An 11,806-nucleotide genomic window follows, 5' to 3' on the forward strand; every position below is an offset into this window, starting at 1 on the left:
CGAAGGAACGGGGTGGTGCAGCAATTTCAGTTAAAAAATATATATTTATATATTTTATTATTGACTGTACTTTAAAATTTATAAACACCGTTCTAAATTTAATTAGCTTTTGGATATTTTTCATTAATTCTTTGTACAAGAGAAAAAATAAAATTTTCATTGCGCAGTGCCTTATAGGTTAGATAATCAGTCTGAGGGTATGACTTTTGTACAAACATATGCTCGGAGAGGCTATAACATATTTCTATTGCACTTAAATAAAAGCTTGAAATTTTCGCAGCAATAACAGATTATTTTAGGAGACACGTAAACTGACACTTGGCAGTAGAAAAAAATATTGATTCGGTTTTTGTCTTATATTTATACAAAAAACAAAAAATATGATAATACAAACACAAAATATCATACCTTGTGGCAAGAACCATAGACAAGTAAGGTTCAATGAGTTGCCTAGTGAAAATCGATTGGTGAAAGGTAAATGTATGCCTTGAAAAATCAAATTTAATTAGGCGTTACTTACTTTGGCATTGCCTTATCCGCCGTTAGGGCAAACGGACAAATGTTCGATATTAACACTGACTTCACAGCGTATAAAAAAATAATTTATTTGCCATCTTCTGACGACTTACGACTAATATTCATCCACTTCGCACGAGTCAGTAAAATTGACTCGATAGAATAAAACGTCTATAACGAAACTTTCAATTGAGTTTTTCTTAGTTATTTAATTAATTTTATGATTTTTTTTTTAAATGCTCTCTATTATAGTAGACATTACCTACGGAGTATTTTGGATGTTTTTTTTTAGTTACTAATTTCTTATGCTTTTTTTATCAAGCATGGAATGGAAACACATCAATAAAATATTATATATAATTTATAGCGAGCTCAACGAATCCTTTAAATCATAAAAATTATCAAATAAAATTGCATAAAACAACATCACGTACTGAAATTTAATCCGGTCATGTCACGCTCATAAGATAGTTGTGGACTTGTATCGTGAATGTAGTTACTTTGTTCTACAGATAGAAATCCATAAATCAATTTTCTGCTATGAAAAAAAAACAACAATTTTTTTTAAATATTTATTTCTTCTTAGGTTGATGAAAGTACACAGATCAATAAAAGCCAACACGCAAGATTAGGTAATTAAATTTTAAAACTTTGACTTTTATAAATAGCAACTGTTGAGTCTCGCATTTGTAAAAAAACCATCATTAAAAACCAGACTTGAATAATATCATCATCATATCAACTCATTATCGACTCACTACAGGGCACGGGTCTCCTCCCACGCTGAGAAGGGATTAAGGCCGTAGTCCCCCACGCTGGCAGTGCGGATTGGTGGACTCCACACAACTTTGAGAACATTATCGAGAACTATGAGGCATGCAGGTTAACTCACGATGATTTCCTTCACCGTTGAAGCAAGTGCTATTTTACAACCTAAAACGCACATAACTTTAAAAAGTTACAGATGCGTGCTGGGATTCAAACTCGGCCCCCGAAAGTTTAGTCGAGCCCACCAGGCTATCACCGCCTTCAATTGGTAAATAATATAACGAACATATTTTTTTTATTTTACCTGTTAAAAATATTGAAAGAAATATCTATCATATCTTACCCGAAATTTTAAATCAAAGACCAATATAATCAACCATACAGTACAAATTAATAATTCGTCTAAACTTTATGAAACTGCTTAGAATTGACTTATTTGTTATTTGGAATAATAAAAGAAGTCATAATAAACCTATTTTTTTTTAAACATGAATTATAGTGGATACGTAAATCATTTTAAGATTATTGGGGTCCAATTATTATTCTATTAATAAATACACAACCATTATATTAATATTCTGTTTTATTTACACGAATACATAATATGCTTAGACAGATATTTACACAGCATTATCTACAGATGGTTATTAGTATTAGTGAACACTTTACTTTACCCAGTAGTTGGAAGGGTAGCCGTAAGCTGAGTAACCCAGAGGGTTGGACCATCCGTAGGTTGAGTAGTAAGGGGACGCGTAACCTGAGAGGGAACTGTAGGCAGAAGGTACGGAGCTGTAGACAGAGGGTACGGAGCTGTAGACGGAGGGTACGGAACTGTACACGGAAGGCACTGATCTGTATACTGAAGGCACGGTGTTGTACACTGATGGGTACGCACTGTACACTGAGGGTGTAACGTATGAACCAGTGACTACTGGAGAAGATGAGGCGTACACGGTAGGGGAGGCAACCACAGCAGAAGATACGGTGCGGGCGGCAACAACAGCGGGTGCGGAAGCAACAACGGGAGTAGCGGCAACCACAGGAGTCGCGGCAACCACAGTCTTAGCAGCTACCAAAGGTTCCTTGCGTACAACAGCGTTGAATCCGTTGACATCATCAGCAGTGTAGTCTACAATCCTCTGAGTGCCATCGGGGTCGACCAAGGAGTACTGTCCAACCACGTTTCCTCCGACGCGGGTTTCGGATTGGCTCTTGTAGTCACCAGTGTTCGGGTCGGCTACGTCGTAGGAGAAGCTGGACGAGTCGCCGTCTACTTTGACCAGGGGAAGGACTGAGCTGTGAGCCACAGCCACCAGGGCGAGTACTACGACGAACTACAACAAAATAAAAATAAGGTTAATAAACGATATAGATTAACTATTATCATCCTTAGCCTGACGTCTCGTTGATGAGCACAGGTCATATAGTAGATAGATCTTCCACAGCACTACCATTTAGCTTTTGGGTTACAGAAGATTTATAATTGAGATAAACATCGTACTAGCTGTTACCGGCGACTTCGTCCGCGTTTGTTATTTTTCTAAAGCATTCCTTAGGAACGGTTTGTTTGGGAGGAGTGTGGCATTGAATTTAAGTGTAGTTCTACTGATTTTATTAAGTTATGTATTCTTGTAAAAAGAAATCGGGTTAGTTCAAAAAAAAAACTTTTTCAATTTATTCTACGAATAACTATTTTGTTTAAGTGAAGTCGTTAGTTTTTTTAAACTTGCGATAACTGCTAAATTATTTTACCGATTGGGATGAATCTAAAATATTTTACTGCTGCATAAATAATGATAAAAACCCCTTTTTTTGATAATTGAATAACAATTAACACTCCGAAACTAATGTAGCCTACTTTTGTTTCCTCTTTCCTCTTTTGTTCTATCTTTTAAAATTTTTGAACACAAAAGCAGATAGCTTTGTTTTTTTTATGGCGAAGGAATGGTTAAAATTAGTCAGGTACAAACAAACAAACAAATCTTTTCGCTTTATAATATATAGTATAGATCACCTTAGTATCGGCAAACAATCTCTACAAAATAGGCTTGTGCAGAGATCCTAAACAGCGGTCTATAAATATTGATGAAACAATCACATGTAAATAAAATACTGCTATCACGCTTATCGTTTTTAGCGTTATGAATATCTACTTAAAATCTAATAAAGAGATGCTTAAGGCTAAAACCCTCATCGCTGCTCTAATGCAGGTAGGTGAGGCAATACACTTCAGTCACGATATTATTAAAATAATGTAAGTTATTTTACCTTAGCCACCATTGTTGCTATTGCAAGTGAAACTTGTCAAATGATACAGTTTACATCTCACTAGAAGCTTTTATACAATTCCTAGTTGACGACCTGTTTCTAAATAGGCACTGGTTAATCTTTAAAAAAGTAATAATTACTTGAAATAGTCATTAAACGGTATATTATATTGAAAATACAAGGGCGTTGATGTTAATACTTTATGCCAAATATCTATACTTATAATAAAACTATAACTGGAAGATTTCTGTACATTTAAAATATTTTGAAAATTTTGACCGGAGGATGCTTTATAATCGATACTGAGTCTAAAACAGATTTTTATAAAAAAAATTCTGTCCGTTAGATTTAACTAAAATGATGTATTGTTGTAGCTGATATGCCGGGTCAACAAATAGGATACTTTTTATCCCGATAAACAATGTTTCTTCCGGGAAAAGGGATAATTTTTTTTTATACATTTTACTTCATAGCTCCGTTAAATTTGAACCGATTTTAATAATTCTATTTTTATTTGAAAGTGTATGCTATCAAGTATGTATTGTCTTATTTTAATAAGGATCTAATAAATATTGTCGGAGATAAAGTATTAATATAGGATCTCTTCACAAATAACAGTAAGTTGCGAGGCACATGGGACAACCATCGAATGCATGCGTACCATACTAATATTATAAATGTTAAAGTTTCTGAGGATGGTTGTATGGATGGATGTATGTTTGTACGTATTAACTAAAATAATGACAACTTACTAACTCAGTATACCACGTAAAATGATAGTAGGTACATAGCTAGCCTCGAAGATTATGATGTTAGCATCAGATCTATTCCGGCTTCTCGATTGACTCATACGCGGACGAAGCCGCGAGGGTCCGCTAGTATGAACATATAAATAATAATTTTAGATTGTCGAAGTGCTACGTGTATGTAAAGTTTGAGGAAAATTTATCAAAAAACCTTATAGTAATTCATACTGGCCTTATTTATAAAAATAACTTCGAAAAGTTAGAGGTGTGTGCTGGTTATTGCACTAGATGTGAAAAGGACGAACATACTGTTCTGATTGTTCGTCGACTGTGTGGATCGGCAAACTAAATATAAATATAATACTAATAATATAGTTTCACTGTTAATTTAATTTCCGTTGCTACGTAGTACAACACTAAAAACCTGTTCTGCAGTTGCTATAGGCTGTTCTTTTTTTCGCTTGGTTACGGTAACTTTTTATCGCAATTTTTTTTGTTAAATAATTAATATTGAACAAAAAACTGCAAAACAAAACACTGCTTTTCGTTTGCTATTTGTTGCACTTCATATTTTAGTTTTCATATTACTTTTACTAATATTAAAACTCTGATTGTCCGTCTGTCTGTCCGTCTGTTTGTTTGTGACCTTTTCACGACCAAACGGCTTAACAGATGTTAATGAAACTTGGCAAGGAAATAGATTATATCTTGGATATGAATATAGGCTTTATTTTGTCTTAAAAACAATGTTGAAAAGGTGAAATAGAGGATAAAAGTTTATATGAAAGTCCTATGTTTTTGAAGTTAGATGCGTGGAAATCGGAATTTAGGTTATAAATATAAGCGTAGCTTGTGTTATGGGTACTAAGATGACTGATGAATATTTTGATGAAAATATACTTAAATACATATAATATACAACTAAACACCCAGATACTGTAAAGTACCTATTATTGTTCATCGCACAAACATTTTCCAGTTGTGGGAATCGAACCCACGGCCTTGGACTCATAAAGCATGGTCGCTGCCCACTGCACCAGTCCGCCGTTTGCAATTTTTTTGTTTGCTTGTACCCAATAGATCCCGAAAGTACTGGACTGATTTTAGCCATTTCTTCAAGAAAAGAAAGCTCAACACATGCTTTAATTTATTTTTAATGAAATTGGATATCTTTAAGAAAATTGTATAATAATGTAACCCAAAGTAGATTTTTTTCCAACAAAATCATTATTTGGCGTGCTTTGAGAAAATCTACTAGTTCATAAGCGAAAGGTTTTGCGTATGCTGTGCATCTAATGTCAATATAATAAGGAATATAATGGGAATTTGAATTGTAATTTTTCGTTGTAGAATACTGTTTTTGCTTACTATTTGTGAACTCGCTATCCTTACATAAACCGTTTCTTTTCTAAGGATGACACTATTGTGTAAGGCTATGCATTAAACGTTTTTTTTTTTATCAATAAAGGAAAAAATATATTTTGTATGTAAAATCGCTGGTAGACAAACTAAATACTAAACTGCTGAGTTTCTTGCCGGCTTCTTCTCGGTAGAATCTGCCTTTTGAACCGGTGGTAGAATCACTAAAAACAGACAGACTTGACGTTTCAAAAGTGCTTATATTAGGCCTACTTGAAATAAATGAATTTTGAAAATAAATTTAAAAAAACTTGCTTAGTAGCGGCTTACGAAAATACCTACTGATTAATTGTGTTCCATTAAATCGTAATGTCAAATTGGCAATATAAGGTTACCTCGCCCACTATATATAATAAAATTTGTATCAATTTTCATCGGTAAAGCGGTTGTAACAAACAAACAAAGAAACAGTCACACTTTCACATATTTTATAATATTGCTATAAGAATATGGAAGTGTATGGTCATTTTACAATTTTATCCCTTAAGAAACTTAAAGAATTGCTCAAGTAAAACAAATACAGGAGCATTAATTTATTTCGCACCTATTTGTTTCCCGAATAAGATGAGATCTCAAAAATGCAATACAGTTATACATAATGCCATCAAAAATATAATTTATGTAAAAATTTAAAGCCAAGATATGAGGAATATCACATTTCAATTATTTATATATAATAATTTATATAAAGATTTAGATCTCAATTCTTTATATATAAAGAATTCAGATGTAAACGCATGCCAAATTCTGTAGATAATCCTGAAATTTATTTATAAGAACATAACACCTTCTAAGAATTTAAAATCAAGACACAATATTTCTTTTTTCAGCTACAACAATGTTTGCTATTCAAAAATATAACTTCTTAAATTTGAACAGAAGAATTATTTATAAAAAACAGATTATTTAGAATAAATTGAAGGTCCCTTTTTGACTAAAATTCATTGATTGCTGATGCTTTCCTTTGTATACGACAAATTTCAACTTTCTGGGTCATCTGGAAGCAAGTAAGGTGTGAGATTGTGGAAAATGTCAGTCACTGGAAAAAATATATTTTTACGTTAATATCTCAATAACTGTTTGAGCTGTATGATGAAATTTCGGGTTCTAGTTTATCTAAGGGATTTCAATAAATGAACCAAATTTCATGTGTTACATAGATTTTGATTTATTAAGGAGGCAAAAGTGTCTCTGTCTTCGTGTAACGTCACGAATGTTACACGGTGCTGGAATTACTTGGCTGATGTTGGCTAGACAGCCGATAACATTATCGTATGTCTTGATGGCTGACAGATCATCGTGTGTCTTGATAGGCTATTTCTGACAGATGTTATTGTTCAGATTTGAAATGCCAAAAATATTTGGATTGTTTAAAGACATAAGTACTTTATAGGTACTTATAAAATTATTATCGAGGACAGGTCTCTTTCAGGGTGAGTTTGTGATTTCGCAAAATCGTCAGCTCAGCATAAATAAAAATACAATGAACTTAGAATAGTCTGAAGATTACTCTGAGGATAAAAAAATGGGAAACCAATTTATATATCGTACATTTTTGTTTAAAATTTTTAGCTTAACTAAATTAATGGGTTAATCAAAACAATACATTTTATATGTCTGTATTTAATATATTTATAATCTGCTTTATTTACATTTATGCGTATTTTGTACACAATATTTACACGTTGATTGGTTGAACACAAACCTACAATCTTGTTGACTATTTATTTTACCAGTAGCCAAGGCGAGCGGTGGGGTATCCGTATGTAGAGTATCCGGGGTACACACCGGAGTACACTGAGGGTGCGGCGTTGTACACTGAGGGTACGCTGCTGTATACTGAGGGAGTTACGTATGAGCTGGAGTAGACAGCGGGGGATGAGACTTGGGGCACGACAGAACGAGACGCAACAACTGGAGCTACAACGTTCGCGACCAGGGGCTCTTTGCGTACAACAGCGTTGAATCCATTGACGTCATCAGCTGTGTAGTCCACCACACGCTTGGTGCCATCAGGGTCGACTAAGGAGTACTGTCCTCGTACAACACCGCCGACGCGGGATTCAACCTGGCTCTTGTAGTCCCCGGTGATGGGGTCAGCGACTCCGTAGGAGAAGCTCGTGGCTTCATCATCTTTCACAACTGGCACCACTGAGCTGGCGGCCACGGCGACGATGGCGGCGAGTACGATGAACTGTAATGAAAGAATGTAATGAAAGTATTGTTATACGATTTTTAGTTTAATGTATTTGAGAAGTCAAATTTTTAGACAGGTTTTTTGTATCAAATTAAAAACAGGTACATACTACAGCAATAACAGCAGCGACCTCTCCACTACTTCTACTATCAACTGCGATCACCAGTCTATTTGGTGATTATAGGCCATCATCCCATCGCAAGAGGCCCTTAGTCCAGCAGTGGACTGTTATAGGATATTGATGAACACGTTACAACATTTCGATGTTACCCGTTACTTATTAAAAAATAAAAATGATTCTTATTATCACGAAAGACTAAGTTTACAAACTTTTTTTGCTGGAAAGAAACTCCTATGGTGTTGTACATTTTATAAAGCAAGATAAACCTATGGTATTTCTTTACTTATGAAATGTACAAGCTTGATTCATTTGAATGGTTTTTAAACTAGATTATCCCACTTCTGATGTTATGTCAAGTAGCAAAAAAGAGCCAAATGCTGCAAAACAATTAAAATGGCCAAATGTACTGTTTATCAGTTCGATAGTTTAAAATATTACTAACTATAGACCTCGACTTCGTTTATAACGTCCTTCGTTTGGGTCAAGTAGCTCTCAATCTTTAATAAAAGACGTTAAAAGACCGAGCTAGCTATATAAGCTATGACTGTGATTTATACAAAGTTATGGACATAGTTAGTTTGACTATAGATAGTCTAGTGGTTTTTGCGTGAAATGCATAATGAACAGTAAACGAATTAAATTATAAGAATGTTTTGGACTAAGTTTTTATTAAATTATAACTAGAAGAAATTATTATATTTTTACCTTGTTCATGATTGCTTGTGTCAGTGATTCCCGTGGAAGTGGATATAGAGCAAACAAATTTTGGGCTTTTATATATTTCGCACATCTGGCACATATTAAATGGATACTGGTTGATCTTTAGAAACTAGTAATTATCATTATATGGTATATTATAGTCATTAAATTGTTCCGGAAACATGAAGCCGTTATTTGTTATAATGTCTTAAGGATCTGAATTATGTTGCGGCGCTTAGATAACTTTTTTAACAAATTCTAAAAAAGAGGATTTATTTGATTATTCATTCTGACTATTTATTATACTCGTACGCTACGCTCGCTACTACGGTCGCTTTGGCTGTGTCCATGACTTCAACCACTTGTTAAAAAAAACGAATCTTAATAATTAAGCTACTATTATAAATGCGAACGTGTGTTTGTTTGTTTGCTACCAGGCTTTATCTCATGAACCGAGATAGTTAGACAACTGAAATTTTCACAGGTGATCTATTTATGTTGACGCTATAACAACTCCTAGACATCACATACTACAAATATACATGATTTTTTGCCGTTTTTATATACTCGTATAATAGTTCGGAGCTTTTCATGCGCGACTTGACCAGTTTCTTACAAATAAGATAACGTAAGTCTAGTCCACTGTCCACATACAACGTTCTAACGTAGATACCTTCGACTCGTGAGATAACTTTCTGTAAACTTTCTTTGTGGTTCCAAAATGGAGAAACAGGTATATAAAGAAATAATTCTATATCAGTGGACTCACTTACTCACACATAAATAATAATTTAGAATTTTGTTCAAACGTGTTGCAGCGATCTGTGCCGTATGGTACGCAATGTTGATTTGTAGCTACAAATGTATATCTTTAAACAATTTATTAAAATACATTGATTGTTCCGTTTAAATATAAAATTTAACCATCAAAACAACCAAACAGAAACCATTACACCCTTTCGTTTCACACAACATAGAATAAAATGATTGCTCAATTGTAAAATATTGATCTTGAAAAAAGCCACTACCCAGTTCTTTCACAGCTTCTTCTCAGTAGAATTGGCTTCGCCAGCAAACGATAGACTCTACAAATAGACAACTTTAAAGTTTCAAAGAAGTTAAGAAGGCCTGCTTGAAATCATTTAATTTGATTGCAAATGGTACAGTTCTGAAAAACAGTAATGCGGTTTTTTTTTGCAGGCTCTAATGTTACCGGATATTTAAACATTTTTTAATATGTTTTTTTTTAAATACATAAGCAACGCACGTTACGTAAAGCAAGCAGAACCTAAATACAAAGACAGATCATCTTGTGTCTTACACAACTGAGATAAGAAACAGATAATCTGATTAATCGATCTTAAAGTAAATTATCAATAATCCCGGTTGTGCAAATTAAAATACCTAGATATGTACTCTTTATTGAATGTTGCGTCAGTGAATTATTAAGGTCCATTGACATAAAATACTTTCTACAGAAACATTTTTATAAGTAGTAACAATATGAGTAGTTTACAGTGTATTTGGTAACGCAAATCAGCGATACCTTATGTGTAAAAATTATATGGAGGTAACCCAATGTTTTACCGTACATACAAAATTAAACATTTGCACCTTAAACACCTAGTCTATTGTCACTTTTGCTTACCTAAAAATATGGAAATAATCTTGCCTTTATAGGGTTCCGTACCCAAAGGGTAAAATGGGATACTGTAAATAACTCCGCTGCTCGTCTGTTTGTCACCAGGCTGCATTTTTATGCAGCATTTGGCTCTCATGAACCGAGATAGGAAGACGGTTTTCACAGATGATGTATGACTGTTGCAGCTATAACAAGAAATACTAAAAATGAATAAAATAAATATTTAAGGGGGCTCTCTGGTGCAACGGTGAGCGACCTGAATTTAAGTGGGAGGTCCCTGATTCGATTCCCGGGGCAATTTGGGCATTTATAATTTCTGAATGATCTCCGGTCTAGTCTGGTGGGAGGCTTCGGCCGTGGCTGGTTACCACAAAGACAAAGACGTTCCGGTACAATGTCGCACAGAAACCAATTAGGAGTATCGGTTTAATACAACTGCCACATTCCCTAACAAGCTAGCACGCTGCCAAAAAAAAACCCGACTCGCTCATGGCCTGTTTTTTTACAATAATTTTTCTGTCTTGCAACCTTTTGACGGCCGATTGGCGCAGTGGGCAGCGACTCTGCTTTCTGAGTCCAAGGCCGTGGGTTCGATTCCCACGACGGGAAAATGTTTGTATGATGAACATGAATGTTTTTCAGTGTCTGCACGCCAGAGCGGATGTGCGTTTAGAGCTTCTTCACGCATCCGCTCCGCGGCCTCCTAAATTCTTAATTCTTAAATTACCCTGCCTGGTATATGTCTAAAGAACCCGTGACTTCCAAAGTGCACACTACTGTTCCTGGGAGGTCGTCAAAAATGAACAACCGAATTGGCTACACAATACCAGTCAACACTTCTGTTTGTTAAACTAACCACTAATCTGAAGCGATGATTTCACGTCGGCATTACATTGATCGGCAAACCCGGGTTTAGTTGGTTTGTTTGTAAGTTTGTCATCTATTTTTGTCTCAACCAGTGACCACTGTATTAAGCTTAATGAAATTTGACATTGTAACTTTTATTACGGATTAGCACCGGGAAACTGGTCCCGCTGTAAAACAATGTCTATGTCAACAATGTACTCGTATATGTATTGCACTAATCATGTTATACATGCAATGTTTAAAGGTTAAAATGTTGATTGCATGCATCCAAGAAGTTTTTAAGTGCCTAAAAATAAATTTTATTTCAGTGAAATTAATAAAAAATTACTTGGACAAACTCGCGAGCAACAGCTATCAACGAATAAAAAAAAAAAGATTATGCAAATCTTTCATAGGTTCAATACGTGACAATTTCCTTACATTGATTTTGACAATGGTAGGAAAAAACAAAAGAATTATGTTCTAACTTGTCCTCTGGAGCTTCCGTGCGCAGCATATAAAGGTTAACGGGTACACTCGTAGATACACAAAAGAAAAATACGTAAGATTAATATAAAAGGTCG

General features: G+C 34.6%; 2 protein-coding genes across 2 annotated transcripts; both read right to left on the reverse strand.

Annotated features, from left to right (window-relative positions):
- Window positions 1–1,949: 1,949 nt before the first annotated feature.
- On the reverse strand, window positions 1,950–3,564 carry LOC120636945 (pupal cuticle protein Edg-84A-like). The gene is made up of 2 exons (XM_039908524.1): window positions 3,553–3,564; window positions 1,950–2,618 (listed from the first exon to the last, which is right to left on the reverse strand). The coding sequence occupies exons 1-2, from the start codon at window positions 3,562–3,564 to the stop codon at window positions 1,950–1,952; spliced, it is 681 nt and encodes a 226-aa protein (XP_039764458.1).
- A 3,882-nt stretch (window positions 3,565–7,446) lies between these two features.
- LOC120636946 (larval cuticle protein A2B-like) lies at window positions 7,447–11,739 on the reverse strand. The gene is made up of 3 exons (XM_039908525.1): window positions 11,711–11,739; window positions 8,741–8,825; window positions 7,447–7,911 (listed from the first exon to the last, which is right to left on the reverse strand). Exons 1-3 carry the CDS (start codon window positions 11,737–11,739, stop codon window positions 7,447–7,449), a joined length of 579 nt encoding a protein of 192 aa, XP_039764459.1.
- Window positions 11,740–11,806: the final 67 nt, after the last annotated feature.

This window comes from Pararge aegeria, chromosome 3, assembly GCF_905163445.1.
Source record: "Pararge aegeria chromosome 3, ilParAegt1.1, whole genome shotgun sequence".
Lineage (NCBI taxonomy): Eukaryota > Metazoa > Arthropoda > Insecta > Lepidoptera > Nymphalidae > Pararge > Pararge aegeria.